We start from the raw sequence: 19,914 nt of genomic DNA on the forward strand, positions 1-19,914 counted from the left end.
ATCTGCTCCCTTGATTATTGTGTGAAGTGTGGTTTGCAGACCAACTGCATCAGAATTCTCTATTCACCAGAATAAGACATTGATCAGGTAAGTTACTTAACCTGAGTCTAAATGTCCCCATTTATTAAAAATAACACATATTAATAATTCCTTGCATTGCCACTCCTCAGACTGGTTGTAAAGATCAAATGATCTCAGTAGCTGCCCTGTACAAATATAAGAAAATGCAATTTGTTAGGACTCTGGTGTTTATCGTGCTCTTTAATTGAAGGAAAAAAAAAAAAAAAACACCTGTGTTCTTTAGGCTCTATTTATCAAGAAAGAAGTAGAGACTCACGATGTAGAAAGATTGCTATGTGGTCAAACTATAAAAGGGTTTTACCTAGTTAACCTGAAAAGTTGTTGCCCAGAACATCCTATTCCTAAGCATTCTGACTGTTTGCATGCTCCATCAACTCTGTAAGTGATGTATAATATGAGTAGATTCCCTGACAAAGAGAGCTGCTTTGACTCCAGCAAAAATTAGTGGGTCCAAGGTTACATATCATACAATTCCATTCATATGACCTTCTGGAAAAAAACAAAACTTTAGTGACAGAACAGGACAATGATTGCCAGGGGCTAGGAGGTGGGGGAGAGTATGACTACAAAGGGGCAGCAGAGGGAGCTTTTTGGATGGTGGAACTATACTGTATCCTCATTGTGGTAGTACTCCTCATCACGCTAACATTCATCAGCTATACAAAGATTAAGCAGTTTTACTATATGGTAACTTAAAAAATTAATTAATTGGCTCAACTCAAGTGACTGTTTTCCTTACCTGGATAAAAGCAACCCAAAGGATTAGAGTTTGTGGAGATTCGAGAAAAGAAGAATCAGAAATATGAGGAGGGTAGGCAGGAAGAGAGAATGAGAAACATGCACACTGAACAAACAATTGTTCTGAGTGCTTGTTCACTTTTTTGCTGTTGTTGTTGAGATAGCCTGTTGCTAACACTGGTATGTAGTGGCGTGATCATGGCTCACTGCAGCCTTGACCTCCCAGGCTCAAGTGATCCTCCCACCTCAACCTCCTGAGTAGCTGAGACTACAAGTGCATGCCACCATGCCTAGCCTTTTTTTTTTTTTCTTCTTCTTCTTTTTTTCTTCTTTTTTTTTTTTTTGGAGAGACAGGGTCTTGGTATGTTGCCCAGGCTGGTCTTGAACTCCTGGGCTCAAGCATCTGCCCCTCTTGGCCTCTCAAAGTGCTGAGATTACAGGCATGAACCACTACACCCAACCTGAGTACTTTATTCGTTTCCTTTTTTGGGAATTGTTTCCTAAAGATCAGTTTTATCTACTTTCTGGGACTCCATCCTTCTCTACCCAAGTATAAAACTATTCTGATTAACCAGTAATTTCCACTGTTTCTCCTACACAACACTCAACACTTCAGTTAATTTTTAGGTTGAACTTTACTTTCCAGATTACCTCATGCCCCCAAAATAATCAGAACAGTTAAGCTTCTAAAGCAAAGCCCTCTCTAACAGTCAGACAGAACCAGGGAGACACATTTTTCACATCGGCTTTCCTCTTCATACTTCAGGGTCCCCCTGTTGGTTGGAGCTTCTAGAGATGTAATACAAGACAAATCTGTAATTTTACATTTTCTAGTAGACACCTTTAAAAAGTGAATAAAACAGGTGAAATTAATTCTAATACTGTATTTTACTTAACCCAATATGTCAAAATGTTATTTCAACACTTCATTAACATAAAAATTACTAATGAACTATTTTGCATTTTTTCTGTGTACTAAGTCTTTGAAATCCAGTGTGTGTTTTACTCTTAAAGGGCATTTCAGCTTGGACTAGCCACATACCAGTAGCTCATAGCTGTTGTGTAAGACAGTACAGGTCCAGGCTATTTATTTTTGAAGTCCAGTGCAAACAACCTCTCATTCTTTGCACTTTGATAACTAGAATATTTGAGCGTACGATCTTCATTCATTCATTGGTCAACAGCCGCTGGAGTGTTTACTGTGCACAAAGCACTGTGCTGGAAGCTGGAAGGACAAAAGTGAACAAGACATTGTTTGCCCTAAGGCTCAGTCTGTGGGGGTGAGAGATACATAAAGAGACAATTATAAAATAACATGAAAGAACGGTGACAGAGATGCACACTATTTAATGAGTACCTGGTTGGGGAGGGGAGTGCTATAAATGTTTTAGAGGTGGCCCTGAGCTGGCTTCGGAATGTGTGACGTGAACTCCGAAAAGGGGATGGGAAAGGGCATTCAGAGGTACTAGCTTGACCAGCAGGGCAAAAGTGAGGAATGCTGAGGCCCAGGGGGCCTTCTAAGAGTGCATGTCAGGGCAGAGATGAATGGAGAGGGAACTGGATAGGTATGCAAGGCCAGACAGAGAAGAGCTTGGTATGTCATGTTTAGCTTCTAAACTAAAACGTCTCGAAAACTTCCTAAAATTCCATATGAAATGCAAACGGCGCTGGATTTCAGCTTTTGCTGGTAACTGTGGCAGCTCCCCTACCCTGGTTGCTGAGTGAGGGCAGGGCCATCTGCTTTGCTCACCACCCTACCCGAAGCTTGCAACACTGCCTGGCACAGAGAGGGTCTGGAGAGTTTACTCCGGCTGAAATGCCTGCCTTCATTCTTTCTCCTCCGGGCCTCCCATCTGCCTCAGTCAACTGGAAAAAGAGGAAGAGTGCCAACCATAGCCTTCCACGCTTCCAATGGCCTCTGGAGTTCACGAACAGGTCTTCACCTTTCTGGACTGCTTCCAAGTGTGTACAATGGAGCTCACCACTCCCCACCGCCCAGGACTGCTGTGTAGCTCAAATGAATTCGTGGAAAGCGACCCCTAAAAATGAAAAGATGCCTCCGGAGGCCTTGCGCACACCGAGTGGCACGACGACCTGCTGAGGTTATCGCCAGGTTTCCATCCTCCGCGCCCGGGAACCGCCTGCCCGGCCAAAGGGTGACTGACTCAGGGCCGGGGCGCCTCCCAGCCCTGGGGCGGAAAGCCACTGCAAAACCGCTTAAGGCGCGTTTGGAGGAGGTGGCCCCGCAGCCCAGAGGGCCGGAGGCCCTAAGTGCCAGCCGCCCGCCCCCGGTATCCGCTGCGGACCCCACCGGCACCCAGTCCCTGCCACCCCCGCCTCGCGCGGCGGCGGGGAGAAAAGGGTGGAGCGGCCCGACTCCTGCAGCCAATGAAAGCTGCAGGTTCCTGGTCCGATCCCCGGCGCGGCTCGCCATTGGTCGCCTCCCGGGTCTCGGCCCACCGGACCTCGGCGACCCGAGCCAATCGCGAGGCGGCGGGCGATCCCGGGCTCCCCTGGCGGCAGGCGGCGGGCGCAGAGCGGGCCAGGCGCGGAGCTGAAGGCAGTGACAGGAGGCGCGAGCCCGCAGCCCTCCCCGCGCGGCGCCGCATGATGGAGCCCGCCGTGTCGCTGGCCGTGTGCGCGCTGCTATTCCTGCTGTGGGTGCGCGTGAAGGGGCTGGAGTTCGTGCTCATCCACCAGCGCTGGGTGTTCGTGTGCCTCTTCCTCCTGCCGCTGTCGCTCATCTTCGATATCTACTACTACGTGCGCGCCTGGGTGGTGTTCAAGCTCAGCAGCGCGCCGCGCCTGCACGAGCAGCGCGTGCGGGACATCCAGAAGCAGGTGAGCGGCGCCGGGTGCGGCCGGGACTCAGGGCTGGGGGCGGCGTGCGCGGGGATAGCGGGACGCGAGGTGGTTACAGGAGCTGCCGTGCGGGGGCGGCCTGGACTTCCCGGGGTGGGGTGGGGAGCTGGCATTGGAGAGGGGTTGGAACGAAACAAAAATGTGATGGGGTCGGGGGAGCAGAACAGGCAAAGTGCCCACTGTTTGCAGGGCATATGCGGGTACCTGGAGGGAGATGAAGAAGGGAAAGAGGGGGAGGTGCGCAACACTCAGGTAACTCTCACCTGGCCCAAACATTTCAGAGAAGGAAGGGCTTCCGGGAGGTGGAGCTGGGTCTAGAGATTGGGAAGTATGGGAAATGATTGGGGGAAGGTGTGTGGGTGGAGGGACTGGTGTGAGCAAAGGCTGGGAAGCCTAAAAGTGCAGGGCGCAAGCGGGAGAACGTCGGAAAGTCCGTTTGGTGCTAGGCTGGAGAGAGGCCTTGATGCCAAGGCCGAGATTGGACTTTATTTTGTAGCAGCAAGACGCTTTTGATTGGGTTTAGGATAGAAGACTAAAGCAAGAAGGTAGAACCCAGCCCAGAAGCGGTAGGGAAGAGCCGCACAGCCTCTGGTGACGGAGGTCTCACTCCTCGACAAAGGCAGTCGGTCCATCTCTCAGTTCCTCAGGCACCCACGGAGCCTGTGACCTGCTATGGCTCACAGTGGAGCCTCTTCTGTATCCAGGGACCTGGGCAGTTTCTTGACTCCCTCTGCTTCTCCTTATGTTCCTCTCTTGCTGGCATCAGGTTGCAGAGCTTCTGTTTCCTGCTGACACCCTTCCGTAGGTGTAGCAGCCTCCATATTCTGCTTGCTCCGCGCTGGGTGCTGTAGGCAAGAGCATGAAGATGGATGCGGAGAGACGTTCCCATGAGGCATAAGACCTGGGGCCTGGTGGGAGAACCCAGTGTCTGGAAGTACTTTGCCCTGTAGCTCTGGATTTTGCTGGTCGCAGTCATGGCTCCAGAGCCTCTGCCTGTCCTCCCTCCCCATCTGCACCCTGCTTCCTAGCTGTTTTCTCGAGTTCAAATTCTCCATTTACCTGCTTGTCTCCCCTGTCAGACTGTGAGCTCCTAGAAATCAGGGACTGTTATGTGACTCGCCTGTGGCCCGTAGGACCTGGCTCAATACAGCCTAGCGAGTGCTTATTAATCTCAGCTAAGCCACAAGGTTCACTGTGAGCAGAAAGACAGGGGCCCAGCTGGACTAGCCTCTACCCCAGACCTGCCATGTGCCATTGCCATCCTCACAGCAACCCTGGTAGATCTTGTGCCTATTTTGCAAACAGGGAAAATTGAGTTTCAGAGTGTGAGTCATGTGCTCAGGAAGAGTAGTCAGTAAATGGGGCTGGAACCTGGGTTAGCTTGATTTCAGAGCCTGAACTCTGACATTTCTTCTTTCCCAGGCTTTCCCTTCCCCCCTGTAGGTCTGGTTTAGTTGCCTCACACCTGGCTTGTAATAGCTGTCTGACCCAGTTGCCCTTTTTTCTGGGCTCTCTCTTTGGCCTCCAGCTTAAATGCAGCACCCCTAATCACTCCCTCCCATCTCTGGGCTTGTATCAAACTCCATGGCTGCAGATTCAGGCAGGGACAAAACCTGGTTGGTCATGGAATCCCACCTATCATCCCTTTTCCCCCAAATCACAGGAATCTCTTCCTTAATACCTGCCCCCTACTGGCTCCCTGGCCTCTGATCAAAGGATAGTCCTTCCCCATGTTGAGCTGTTTGCCTGGCCAGCTCCAGTGCAGCCTTCTCCAGGAGACCTGATCAGTATTTGACCAGACTTTTGGTTGCAAGTGAAAGAAACTCAATTCAAACTGACTTGGGCAAAAAAGGATTTTATTGGCTCAGGTCCTGAAAAGTCTGGGAGTACAACTGGATCCGGCATGGCTGGATCCGGGATCCTCTGTCCCCCATCACCATCTGTCCATCCCGCTGCCATCTGTTGGCCCTGCTTCTCTAGATTGACTTTATTCTCTGGAGCCTCTCTCCTTGCAGGGGCCCCAACAGTTTCTGGCTCATACCCAACCAGCTTAGCAACCCCAGTAAAGAGAGAGTGGCTGTCCTGGAACTGGTCTCATTGACTTGACTTGGGTCGTAGACCCATCCCTTAACCTGTCTCTTTGGCCGGAAGGATAGAATCAGACCTCAGTCACATACCCACCTACTGGGGCAGGGGAGTAGAATCAATCTCACTTGGACCAAAGGAAGATGGGGATTGTTAGAAGTGGATGAAGAGGAAATGGATGGTCACAGGTCAAAACAACAAATATCCACCTACCCTGCACTTGTCTATCCGGCAGAAAAGAAACACTTCATCCTGCGTTTCTGGTGGGCTTGTCATCCATGGGCCATTTGTTCTGTGTTTTGTGCTCTGGTCACTTACCTTAGAGGTTTTGTAAAACCTCTTCCTTCCATTGACTTGGTGGTCCTTCCCTGCTCCTCCTCTCCCCCTCCAAGTGATGCATGAGTTAACATATACAGATGTTTAAACAGGCCTTGGCATGTGATAAGCCTCCATACATGTTAGCTATTACCCTGTGAACTGCTACCACAGCCCCATCTATCCTTCCTGTCCTGAAGTCAAACAGTCCTGGCTATGAATCTCAGCTCTGCCATTTACCAATTGTGTGACTTTGGACAAGTTCTTTTGCTTTTGAGTTTCCTCATCCTCAAAAAAAGGATGTCATCCTAACTTCCTGGGACTGTTGTAGGAATTACACAAGACAGTGTGCACGGAGATGCCTAGTGTGTTGGGAATACCCAGTAAATGGTCATCATTTTTATACTTGCTATTATTACCATTACAAAACCTTTTCTGAACTTCCCAGCTAGAGTTAATGTTTTCAGAACACTTTGATCCTCTATTCTAGCTCTTTCATCATTCTGCCTTATGGTGTAGCAATATGTTGGCTTTTCTGTTAGCCCTGCTGGCCAGGGAGGTGCCAGAGGGTAGGGCCAGCAGGTCTTTTCATCGCTCTGTTTCTCCAGTGCCTGATGGAGGCATCATTCCCAGCTCCCTCTCGATGAAAGCAGGGCTGCAGGCTGCTCGGGGGATCCCCAGTGGGGCCAGCTCACCCTCTGTCCTGTGGTTGCAGGTGCGGGAATGGAAGGAGCAGGGCAGCAAGACCTTCATGTGCACGGGGCGCCCTGGCTGGCTCACTGTCTCACTACGTGTCGGGAAGTACAAGAAGACGCACAAAAACATCATGATCAACCTGATGGACATTCTGGAAGTGGACACCAAGAAACAGGTGAGAGTAGCACTTTTCCGGGCTCTGGGAGCAGGTGGGGCTCTGCCCCGGTGCAAATGACTCATAGGGAAATGATTGTAGCCAAGGGCATCCCAGAGTGGACAGGACCAGTGCCCACAGTCATAGAAGATACTCCCTGCCATTGCTGTCCTTAAGCCTCACAGCCACCAGAGGAGAGATGGGTCATAATAGCTCCGGGGAACCCTTTGTGTTTCCACATGAATTCAGGAATGGGGAATTCATGAGCAAAAATGAGAGGCAAAAAGGAATCTACTTACCCCTTCCTGATAAGGAAGTGTGGTAGTAAAAAATGGGCTACAGAAGTGACTGAGAGGCGTGGGTCTTGTTACAAGCTTCCTGGAGACCCTCTTAGTTAATAGCCTTTGAAATGTACATACTTTTTGGCCTGTCTAGTAATTTTACTTCTCGAAACCTGGCTTAAGGAAAAAGGAAATAGACTTCAATATAATTAAAGATACCCAACACAGAGCGATTATATCACAGTATTATTTCTAATTGACAGCAACACAATATCCAATAATAGGGGAGTCATTAAATATGGTATGTCTACTTGATGGCATTTTGTTATTATTGTGAGACCTTGGCCAAGTTACTTAATCTCTCTATGCCATTTCTTTAACAGCTTTATTGATGGATTTAAAGTGTGGTAACACTATTACCACAATCAAGACAACAGACATACCCATCACACCCCAAAATTTCCTCACGCTCCTTGGTAATCCCTTCCTCTAGCCCCTAGCCCTACCTCTTCCCCGACCTGCCCCCCACAGCCTTAGGCAAACAATGACCTTTCTGCCACTATAAATTAGTTTGATTCTAGAGTTTATATAAATGGAATCATACGGTGCTTTTTGTTTGTCTAGCTTCTTTCACTCAACATCTTTATTTGGAGATTCATCCATGTTGAAGCGTGTGTCAATAGTACATTCTCTTTCACTGATGAGTCATATTCCCACACATATCGTGTGGACGTATCGTAGTTGGTTTATCCATTCACCTACTGATGGACATGTTGGTTGGCTCCAGTTTGGGGCAATTACAACTAAATTGGAACATTTGTGAACAGTCTTTGTATGGGCATATGCTTTCCTTTCTCTTGGGCAAATATCTAGGAGTGGAATAGCTAGATCATGTGGTGGGTGTACATTTAACTTTTTAAGGAACTGCCAAATTTTTTTTCAAAGTGATGGTAGCATTTTACATTTCCACCAGCAGTGTGAGTGTTATTCTTGTTCCACACTGTAATAAACTTGGTATGGTTAGTCTTAATTTTAGCCATTTTAATAGATGTATAGTAGTTTTTCATTGCACATTTCCCTAGTGACTAATGATCTTTTCATGTGCATGTGTGCTATTTGTGTATCTTCTTCGGTGAGGCCTGATCAAACCTTTTGCCAATTTTTTAAAAATCAGGTTGTTTTCTTATATATTCAGGAAACTTTTTTTTTTTTTTTTTAACTTTTAAGTTCAGTGGTACCTGTGCAGGTTTGTTATATAGGTAAACGTGTGTCCTGGGGTTTGTTGTACAGATTATTTCATCACCCAGGTATGAAGCCTAGTACCTATTAGTTATTTTTCCTGATCCTCTCCCTTCTCCCTCCCTCCACCCTCTGATAGGCCTCAGTGTCTGTTGTTCCCCTGTATGTGTCCATGTGTTCTCATCATTTAGCTCCCACTTATAAGTGAGAACATGCGGTATTTGGTTTCCTGTTCCTGCATTAGTTTGCTAAGGATAATGGCTTCCAGCTCCATCCATGTTCTTGCAAAGGAGCATGGCTGCATAGTATTCCATGGTATACGTACCACATTTTCTTTATCCAGTCTACCACTGATGGGCATTTAAGTTGATTCCATGTCTTTGCTATTGTGACTTGTGCTGCAGTAAACATACATATGCATGCGTCTTTATGATAGAATGGTTTATATTCCTTTGGGTATATACTCAGTAATGAGATTGCTGGGTTGAATGCTACTTCGGTTTTTTGGTCTTTAAGGAATCACCACACTGTCTTCCACATGGTTGAACTAATTTACACGCCCACCAACAGTGTATAAATGTTGCTTTTTCTCTGCAACTTCTCCAGCGTCTGTTATTTTTTGACTTTTTAATAATAGCTATTCTGACTGTGTGAGATGGTATTTGATTATGGTTTGATTTGCATTTCTTTAATTATCAGTAATGTTGAGGTTTTTTTCATATGCTTCTTGGCCACATGCTTGTCTTTTGAAAAGTGTCTGTTCATGTCCTTTGTTCACTTTTTAATGGGGATGTTTTGTTCTTGTAAGTTTAAGTTCCTTATCGATGCTGGATATTAGACCCTGAAACAACACTCTTTATTAGATTCATGATTTGCAGGTATTTTCTTGCAGTCTACGGCTTATCTTTTTAAAAACCAGAAGCTTTATTTATTTTTTCTTTTTGAGACAGAGTTTCGCTCCATCGCCCTGGCTGGAGTGCAGTGGCGCGATCTCGGTTCACTGCAGCCTCCGCCTCCCAGGTTCCAGTAATTCTCCTGTCTCAGCCTCCTGGGTAGCTGGGATTACAGGCATGTGCCACCACGCCCAGCTAATTTTTTGTAGTTTTAGTAGTAGAGACGGGGTTTCACCATGTTGGCCAGGCTGGTCTCGAACTCCTGACCTCAAGTGATATGCCTGCCTTGACCTCCCAAAGTGCTAGGATTACAGGTGTGATCCACCACGCCTGGCCAAATCAGAAGTTTTAATTTTTCCCAATTTGTTAATTTCTTCTTTTATGCATTGTGGGGGTTTTGTTTGTTTGTTGTTTGTTTGTTTATATTTTTGTTTTTTGAGACAGAGTTTTGCTCTGTGGCCCCAGCTGGAGTGCAGTGGTACTATCTTAGCTCTCGGCAACCTCTACCTCCCGGTTTCAAGCAATTCTTGTGCCTCAGCCTCCCAAGTAGCTGCGATTACAGGTGCACACCACCACACCTGGCTAATTTTTGTATTTTTAATAGAGGGGGGTCTCACCACATTGGTCAGGCTGGTTTCGAACTCCTGGCCTCAAATGATCCACCTACCTTGTCTTCCCAAAGTGCTGGGATTACAGGTGTGAGCTACCGTGCCTGGCCTACTTTGTGTTTTTGATGTCTTATTTGGAAATCTTTGCCTATCCAATGTCAGAAAGTCTTTCTTCTATATTTTCTTCTAGAAGTTTTATAGAAACCTTAAAGTGAAACTCTCTGGACCTGGAGGTTTCTTTGTGAGCAAGTTTTTAAGCACAAATTCAATTTCTTTAATAGATATTGGGCTCTTCAGTTTATTTATTTCTTCTTGGGTTAGCTTTGGTAGTTTATGTCTCAAAGGTATTTGTCCATTTCACTAAGTTGTGTAATTTATTGACATAAAGTTGTTCGCAATACTTCCTATAGACATCTGTAGCAATATGTCAAGTCTTTCATTCTTGGTATTGGTATTTTGTTTCTGTTCTCTTTTCTTCCTGAACAGTCTGACTAAAGGCTATTGAATTTTATTGATCTTCTCAAAAACTAGCTCTGATATCATTGATTTTTCCCTTTGTGTGTGTGTGTTTCATTTTCAATTTCATTGATTTCTGCTTTGGTCTTTATTATTTCCTTTCTTTTCTTACACTGGGTTTAATTTTACTCTTTTTCTAGTTTTTTAAGTTTAAAGTTTAAGTCATTGACTTAGACCTTTTTTATTCTAATATAAATGTTTAGTGCTATAAATTTTCCCCTAAGCACTGTTTTAGAGGCAGCTCACAAATTTCTATGTTTTCTTTTCTTTTTATTTCAGTTCAAAATACTTTCTGATTTCACTTTTGATGTCTGCTTTGACCCATGGATTATTTAGAAGTATGTTGATTATTTATCACTAGTTTTGAGCAATTTTACTATCATGTGCTTTGGTATAGTTTTTTTCATGATTCTTGTTTGGAATTTGTCATAATTTTTCATCAAATCAGGAAATTTGGGGACCATTATTTCTTCATCTATTTTTCTGTCTCCTTTTTCTCATTTAGTTTAGAGACTGCTAGGCCTATATATTAGGCCATTTCAAGTTCTACAGCTCAGGTCACTGAGGCACTGTTCATTTAAAAAATTTTTCCTCTCTTTCATTTTGGATGATTTCTGTTGCTGTGTATTTAAGTTAACTAATCTTTTCTTCTGCAATTTCTAATTTGCTGTTAGTGCCATCCATTGTATCTTTCATTTCAGACACTGTGGTTTTCATTTCCAGAAGTTTGATTTGGACTTCTTTTTTTTTTGAGATGGAGTCTTGCTCTGTCCTCCAGGTTGAACTGGGTACAGTGGCGTGATTTCGGCTCACTGCAACCTCCACCTCCTGGGTTCCAGTGATTCTCCTGTCACAGCCTCCGGAGTAGCTGGGATTACAAGTGTGCACCACCGTGCCTGGCTAATTTTTTTGTATTTTTAGTACAGACGGGGTTTCGCCGTATTGGCCAGGCTGATTTCGAACTCCTGACCTCAGGTGATCTGCCTGCCTTGGCCTCCCAAAGCACTGGGATTACAGGTGTGAGGCACTGCACCTGGCTGGATCTTTTTAATATATTCTTAATGTCTCTACTTAAATTTTTGAATATAGAGAATATAGTTATTACAAATGTTTTGATGTTCCTGTTCGCTAGTTCTAATATCTGTATCAGTTCTGGGTCTGTTGTCTTGATTGATTTTTCTCATTGTGGGTTGAATTTTCCTCCCTCTTTGTATGCCTGATAAAATTCTGTTGGATTCTGACATTGTGATACTCGACATTTTACCTTTTGGGGAGCTGGGTGTTTTCATATTCCGATAAATTTTGAGTTTTGCTCTAGGAGGCAGCTATGTTACTTGGAAATAGTTTGATCCCACTGGGTCTTGATTTTTTAGATGGGGCCAGGGCAGTATTTAATCTCGAGTTAATTATGAGGCAAGGTCATTTTGAGTACTCTACACAGTGCCCTGTGAATCATCAGGTTACCAGTCTGGCTTGTGGGAACAGACACTATCTCCTGCCCTGTCTGATCCCCTGGTACTATTACCTGTTATCTTTTTTTTTGTTTTTTTTTTTTTTTGAGACGGAGTTTCACTCTTGGTGCCTAGGCTAGAGTGCAGTGGTGCAATCTCGGCTCACTGCAACCTCCGCCTCCCAGGTTCAAGTGATTCTCCTGCCTCAGCTTCCTGAGTAACTGGGATTACAGGTGCCCACCACCATGCCCAACTAATTTTTTGTATTTTTTTTAGTAGAGGTGGGGTTTCATCATGTTGGCCAGGCTGGTGTCAAACTCCTGACTAACTTCAGGCGATCCACCTGCCTTGGCCTCCCAAAGTGCTGGGATTATAGGCATGAGCCACCACACCCAGTCTATTACCTGTTGTCTTTTCTGGCAGTTTTTTACCTGGCTTCAGCCTCAGGTAACAGCCTCACGTGTATTTACCGATTAGTACTCAGTTGAATTCCCAAGGACACCTTTTCCATTTCTTCAGTTTTTTCTCTGTGCAACTCTCTCCTCTCCGGTACTGTATCCTGCACGCTTTACTCACCTTGGTCTTCTGAAACTCTCATCTCCATCTTTTTTTTTTTTTTTTTTTTTTTGGAGACAGAGTCTCGCCCTGTCATCCAGGCTGGAGTGCAGTGGTGCAGTCTTGGCTCACTGCAACCTCCATGGGTTCAAGTGATTTTCTTGCCTCAGCCTCCTGAGTAGCTGGGATTACAGATGCCCCCCACCATGCCCAACTAATTTTTTGTATTTTCAGCAGAGGCAGGTTTTTGCCATGTTGTCCGGCTGGTCTTGAACTCCTGACCTCAGGTGATCCACCCACCTCGGTCTCCCGAAGTGCTGGGATTACAGGCGTGGGCCACCATGCCCAGCCTCACCTCCATCTTTTTAACTCTTAGAAAGTCCACTGGGCTCCACCTGGGTTTCTCTCCCTGCACTGCCTAACTCCAGGCAGTTAGATGGGCCATCCCTAGAGCTCACCATTTTTTTAAATTATTTTTTATTGTTAGGTCTCGCAGTGTTGTCCTAGCTGGTCTCGAACCCCTGGCCTCAAGCAATCCTCCCACCTCAGAACTCACCTTGTTTGTTTCCTCTCTCTGAGGGATCACTCACTTTCATTGTTTAGGTCCACTACATTGAAAACTCTTATTTCATATATTTTGTCAGGTTTTTTTTTCAGACAGCAGGGTAAATCTGGTTCCTGTTGTTCCACTTCGGCTAGAAGTAGAAGTCCGAGGGATGTATACATTAAAAAATCATGTGTTCCAAGAATGTGTAATGATAACAGATGATGGACATAGTATAGTGTTACATTTTAAAAAGGCAAGACAGAAAATGAGATATGCTTTTTGTTTGTGTGTGTTGTGTTAAAACATACAAAATAGTGTGAAAGGAAAATCTTGGGGCCCCCAAATTACTAAAATAAGGGAAAAGTCAAGCTGGGAACTGCTCAGGACAAACTTGCTTTGCATTCTATTCAAAGTCTTCCCTCTGCTCACTGAGATAAGATGCACATTCTGATTAGCTCCTTTGGAAAGGCTTATCCAAAACTGAAAAGAATGCGGCCATTTGTCTGCTACCTACATGTGACCGCAAGCCCTCTCCCTGCTTCGAGTTGTCCCCGCCTTCCTGGACAGAACCAATATACTTCTTACATATATTGATTGATGTCTCCTGTCTCCCTAAAATGTGTAAGATCAAACTGTGCCCCAGCCTCCTTGGGGACATGTTGTCAGGACTTACTGAGGCTGTGTCATGGGCGCACATCCTCAACCTTGGCAAAATAAACTTTCTAAATTAACTGAGACCTGTCTCTGATATTTGGGGTTCACAGTACCAATATAGTATGTGTGGGGGAAAAATAAAGTAAATACACTCTGTTATTAATATTAGTAACTCTGAAGAACTAGGATGGGTGATTTTTTTTTTTTTTGAGACAGAGTCTCCCTCTGTCACCCAGGCTGCAGTGCAGTGGCAAGATCTCGGCTCACTGCAACCTCCACCTCCAGGGTTCAAGCGATTCTCCTGCATCAGCCTCCCAAGTAACTGGGACTACAGGCGCCTGCTACCATGCCTAATTTTTGTATTTTTAATAGAAACGGTTTCACCAAGTGGGCCAGGCTGGTCTCAAACTCCTGACCTCAGATGATCCACCCGCCTTGGCCTCCCAAAGGGCTGGGATTACAGATATGAGCCACCACGCCCGGCCAGGATGGGTGATTTTTGTTTTCTTCTTCACTTTTGCTATATCTTCTAAGTGAATGAGTATTTCTCCTGCAATTTAGAAAAGGATAAATCAAATATTTAGTATAAAGATACTTGAAGGGCAAGGTTAAACACTAGCTAACCGAGAGCCAGAAATCACATTCCCTGTAATTAAAGACAATGTTCTAGAAAGAGCCTGTAAAGATTGTATAGGAATCCCTGCAGTGAGTATTTGGGAAGGTTTGAGATGACACCTTCTGTGTGTAGGAGCTCCCATTGGGCTTGGCAGCCTCCTTTTGACCCAGGGTTTCTTTCCTTGTGTCAACAGATTGTCCGTGTGGAGCCCTTGGTGACCATGGGCCAGGTGACTGCCCTGCTGACCTCAATTGGCTGGACTCTCCCCGTGTTGCCTGAGCTTGATGACCTCACAGTGGGTGAGGACCCTATATTAACGGGCAAGAAGAGACACACGGTCCTAGGACTGGAGCTGATGGGCCTTGGCCACCCTCCATCTAGTCCTGGAATCGCTGCTATTCCATCTGTGACAGAAGTCATTCTGTCTCTTACTTGCCTGCTCCAATGACAGGGTGTTCACTGCCTGCTGTTCCATTTCTCAGCAGCTCAGGTTATCAGAAGGCACTTTTAATTTCTGGTTTGAATCTGCTTCCCTGTGACTTGTTCCCGTTGCTCTAATTCCACCCCATGGAACACACAGAATAAATCTAGTCTCTCTTCTCCTCCCATAGGATTCATAGCCCCCAAAGCGTCTTCTTCTTTAGGGAAAACACCTTCAGTTCTTTTAACTATTCCCATGGGACAGGGCTTCCCATTACCCCTTCAACCTCCCTTTTCATTAAAGTCCATCTCAAGATGAATGCACAAGATTTCTAGGTTGAGTCTGGCCAGAGGTGAGGTTTGAGCACCCTTGACAAGGTCTGCTCGCCACCCCCTTCCTCTAAGGATGCCCTCATGCTCTCCTCTAAGCCCCTCCTTCCCTCTCCTGCTCTCTAGATTGACAGGTGGGAAATCTCCCCTAAGTCAACAGCCCCATTTCTTCTAGCCTACCATGCCTCCCTCAAGCTAGGAGGTCCCCCAGCTCCAACCCACCCCCAACCCTGTGCCCACAACTCTCCCTACTGACACTTTGTGTGATGTCTCTGCAGGGGGCTTGATCATGGGCACAGGCATTGAGTCATCGTCCCACAAGTACGGCCTGTTCCAACACATCTGCACTGCCTACGAGCTGGTCCTGGCTGATGGCAGCTTTGTGCGATGCACTCCGGTGAGTTCAGCGATGGGAGACGTCCATGCCAGCCTGCTCTGGGCATTAAGGATCCTGAGGTCAGGGAGGTGGCTCTTCTAGGTGTGCTTCATTTCAAATACCTGTTCAGTCTGGGTCTGTATCCATAACAAAAATTTGTATACCCCTTATATGAGCTTGGGCAATGTTATAAATGCTTTATGTATATATTAAGGCATGCGTGTAATCCTTCAACAACCTAATGAGGGAGGTACCATTATTATCCCTATTTTATAGATAGGAAACTAAAGCTCAGAGAGATTAATAAATTTGCTATAGTCACACAGCTGGGACTCAGACCCCAGTAATCAGGCTCCCAGGTCCCTCCCCTTAGCCATTCATTATGCCATCCTGCCTTTCTGGAGGAAGTCAGGCCTTGGCATCAAAGCTGTGTGTCTTAACACTGTGAGGTATAGTCATGTGTCACATAACAGTAGGGATATGTTATGAGAAACAAGTTATAGGCAATTTTGTGATTGTGCGAACATAAGAGTGTACTTACATAAACCTAGATGAGATAGCCTACTTCACACCTAGGCTACGTGGGATAGCCTGCTGCTCCTTGGCTACAGACCTCCACAGCGTGGTACTGTGCTCAATACTGTAGGCAGCTATAACACAATGGTATTTATGTGTCTAAACATACCTACACTTAGAAAAGGTACAGTAAAAATACCATGTAAAAGATGAATGGTACACCTATATAGTGTACTTACCATGCATGGAGCTTGCAGGACTGGAAGTTGCTCTGGGTGAGTCAGTGAGTGAGTGGTGAGTGAATGTGAAGGCCTGGGACATTACTGTACACCACTTTAAACTTTATAAACTGTACACTTAGGCTACCCTAAATGTATTTTTTGAAATTTGCTTTCTTCAATAATAAATTACTGTTAGCTTACTGTAACATTTTTACTTTATAAACTTTTTTAAAAACTTTACACTCTTGTAATAACACTTAGCTTAAAATGCAAACACATTGTACAGGTGTACAAAAATAGTTTCTTTCTTTGTATATTTATTCTATAAGCTTTTTTCTATTTAAACTTTTTTTTTTAACTTGTTAAACTTTTTTTGTTAAAAACTTAGACACAAGGCTGGGTGCAGTGGCTCACTCCTGTAATACCAGCACTTTGGGAGGCCAGGGCAGGTGGACTGCTCGAGCTTAGGAGTTTGAGACCAACCTGGGCAACATGGCAAAACCCTGTCTCTACAAATAATACAAAAATTAGCTGGGCGTGGTGGTGTGTTCCTGTATTTCCAGCTACTCTGGAGGCTGAGGCAGGAAGATCACTTGAGCCTGGGAGGCAGAGATTGCAGTGAGCCGTGATTACGCCACTGCACTCTAGCCTGGGTGGCAGAGCGAGACCCTGTCTCAAAGAAAAAAAGTCAAGACATAAACACATGTTAGTTTAGGCCTACACAGAGTTTAGATTATCAATAACGCTTCCACTTCCACATCTCATCCCACTAGAAATTGTTCAGGGGCAATAACACACATGGAGCTGTCATCGCTTCTGACAACAATGCCTTCTTCTGGAATACCTCCTGAAGGACCTGCCTGATGCTGTTTACAGTTAACTTTTTTTTAATAAGCAGAAAGAGTACACTCTAAATAACAATTAAAAATATAGTGTAGTGAATACATAAACCAATGACAGAGTCATTTATCATTATCAACTATTATGTAGTGTACATAATTATATGTGCTATACTTTTATACAACTGGCAGTACAGTAGGTTTGCTTACACCAGTGTTACCATAAACACATGAGTATGACATTAGGACAGCTGCGATAGCCGTGATACCACTAGGCAACAGGACTTTTTCAGCTCCATTATAATCTTATGTATCTGTGGCCCATTGTTGACTGAAACATCTTTATGCAGCATGTGATCAGGTAACTAAAAATGATTAGAGAGTTGTTTTAGAAAAATAAAAGACAGTTCTACCACCCAAACTGGGATTCAAACATTTAAAGTGTTTTACCTAAGGGGTGAGATAGGATTGACACTTTAAATAACCTTGGATCTGTCCTGGCAGGTGTGAGGAGCCCCTGGGATGGGAGGGACAGTCGGTCCTGTTGAAGTAGGTATTTCAGGGAGCCACCAGACTCCTTCACTTCACAGAAGAGGGCCCAGGGAAAGACTCCCAGCTTGGCAGCACTGGTCTTGGGTGAGAGATACCCCTAGCAAGATTCACATCAGTTCATTCTACTTTCCTGAATGCTTGCGGGAACCCTGTCTTTTGACCTATTTATTATCGGCAGAGAAAGGAGACAGACATTTGTGAATTCCTTCCCTTCTCTGAGACCCAGGTTCCTCACTGACAAATGCGTGGTCGAGAGGAATAAGTAGGTCCTGTATGGGAAGCTCCTTGCATAGAGCTGAGCATGCAGCAAGTATGTTATTGTCACTGCCATGGCCAGGGGAATGTGATTAGCTGCGGGCCCAAGGGGAGTCGGTGAGCCTAGTGCTGCTGTTCCTGAGGCTTCTGCCAGCCTGCTGCGAACCTCCGTGCTCCAGCTCTCCTGCCCTGCCGCATTCCCTGTGCCCGCCACCAAGAGCATTCAGGTTTCGTGGAGACTGCACAGGGCTGTCCTCTTAGTAAAGGCAAGACACGGCTGGATTTTTGCAACAGAGCTTTATTAGAACTAAAGAATCCCAATTAGAATGGCCAAGGAAATGTCAGTTGTCTGTGTCCAAGACATATGTCAAAACAATAAAATGATGAGGTTGGACATTGATTTATGGAAGCAGATGAGGTGTTGTAGGAAAAACGCTGGCTGGGGAGTTAGGTGGTCTTGCCTGAGCCCTGGCATTGCTGCAGCCGACTTTTCTGGGAAGACTTCGGTGAGTCATGGCAGCTCTCAGAGACTCAGTTTCTTTAAGGGGGTGCCAGCCCTCTCCCTGGACTCTGTCGGGGGTGGATCCCACAAGCAAATGGACTGGGAAAGGCCTTGTAAATTGTAGTTATCGTTCAGAAGGGAGGCATTTTAACGTTCCCCAGCTACATTGCCTGACACCCACTAAGGGTGTCAAAGCCTGGCCTTGGACTTCTGCCCTTGGGCAATGCCCCTGCCACTGTGGGTCATTGGGCAGCAGTGCCAGTCCCAGCTTTTTCCTGAATAGCCTGTGGCTCAGCGGCTGTGCCTAGATGGGAGGAGGAGGATGCTTTCTCAGGGAGGGTCCCTGAGACACAGGGCAATATTAGGCTCCATGTCATGTCGAAGCTGCAGAGAGAAAACTAAAGCCCAGCAAGCACAGTTTGTGAAGCTCATTGTTTGGGTTTACACAAGATAGTGAGAGAATAGGGACTCTCCCAGGCTTTGCTCCCCCCACTGACTGCATGCCATAATGTGGGGCCCAAGGTTCCAGCTCTCAACACATCAATTCTGTCTCATAGTCCGAAAACTCAGACCTGTTCTATGCCGTACCCTGGTCCTGTGGGACGCTGGGTTTCCTGGTGGCCGCCGAGATCCGCATCATCCCTGCCAAGAAGTACGTCAAGCTGCGGTTCGAGCCAGTGCAGGGCTTGGAGGCTATCTGTGCCAAGTTCACCCACGAGTCCCAGCGGCAGGAGAACCACTTCGTGGAAGGGCTGCTCTACTCCCTGGATGAGGCCGTCATTATGACAGGGGTCATGACAGATGAAGTAGAGCCCAGCAAGGTAAGCCAGGGTGTCAGTTGCTGCAGACCAAGACTAGGGAGGCATAAGTGTGGTGGGACTGAGCCCGTTCCCCCATCCTGACCCTGGCAGCCACCTCTTCAAGGCTGCTGCCTGGGTCAACCCACCTGGGGTACAGGTAACAGGATCTATTGTCATAGATGTCTTAGACAGTGATGGAAGCTTTCATCTACTCTGCCCTTACCATCTGCCTGGGATGTGCTTGTCTCTTAGTGGATGTAATCTTTGGTCCTTATAGCAAACCCCATTTTATAGATGAGGAAACTGCGTCTTTAAGAGGTATTGTAGGCTGGGCACGGTGGCTCACACCTGTAATCCCAACACTTAAAAGAGGTAATGTAAACTTCCACAAGATTCGAGTAATTGATTTGATGCCTTGGAATCTAGGTTGACATTCCTTCCACGTATACCATGTGATTTTTATTAGCAGTTTTTTCTCCATTTAGAAAGGATTTGTGCTTATTGTAAGAGACTTGGAAGGACAAACAAGTAAAAAGAAAAGACTCTATCTGTAAACATGACCCAAAGCCAGTGTTGCTAATGTGTTTGGTATACAGTTGGCCCCTGTGTCTGTGGGTTCCACATTAGTGGATTCAACCAACTGCAGATTGAAAGCGTTCCCAATGAGTGGTTTCATCTGAACTGAACATGGACAGACTTTTTTTTTCTTGTCATTATTCCTTAACGGTTACATAGCATTTACATTGTATTAGGTATTATAAGAAATCTAGAGATGATTTAAAGTATACAGGAGCATGTGCGTAGGGTTATAT

At 45.7% G+C, this 19,914-nt stretch overlaps 1 protein-coding gene and 1 long non-coding RNA gene across 2 annotated transcripts in view; one reads left to right on the forward strand and one right to left on the reverse strand.

Moving 5' to 3' along the window:
* Nucleotides 1-288: 288 nt before the first annotated feature.
* Nucleotides 289-3,199, reverse strand: LOC103224759 (uncharacterized). The gene is made up of 3 exons (XR_005241072.2): nucleotides 2,578-3,199; nucleotides 1,862-2,044; nucleotides 289-1,660 (listed from the first exon to the last, which is right to left on the reverse strand). It is a non-coding gene; the product is annotated as an uncharacterized lncRNA (long non-coding RNA).
* A 118-nt stretch (nucleotides 3,200-3,317) lies between these two features.
* Nucleotides 3,318-19,914, forward strand: part of DHCR24 (24-dehydrocholesterol reductase) — a 36,248-nt gene continuing 19,651 nt past the window's right edge. Inside the window, exons 1-5 of the mRNA XM_007978616.3 lie at nucleotides 3,318-3,660; nucleotides 6,797-6,952; nucleotides 14,485-14,590; nucleotides 15,320-15,438; nucleotides 18,860-19,123. Coding sequence (XP_007976807.3) covers nucleotides 3,427-3,660; nucleotides 6,797-6,952; nucleotides 14,485-14,590; nucleotides 15,320-15,438; nucleotides 18,860-19,123 — 879 coding nt within the window. The 5' untranslated portion in view covers nucleotides 3,318-3,426. The remainder of the gene's footprint in view (nucleotides 3,661-6,796; nucleotides 6,953-14,484; nucleotides 14,591-15,319; nucleotides 15,439-18,859; nucleotides 19,124-19,914) is intronic.

Source organism: Chlorocebus sabaeus, chromosome 20 (assembly GCF_047675955.1).
Source record: "Chlorocebus sabaeus isolate Y175 chromosome 20, mChlSab1.0.hap1, whole genome shotgun sequence".
Taxonomy (NCBI): domain Eukaryota; kingdom Metazoa; phylum Chordata; class Mammalia; order Primates; family Cercopithecidae; genus Chlorocebus; species Chlorocebus sabaeus.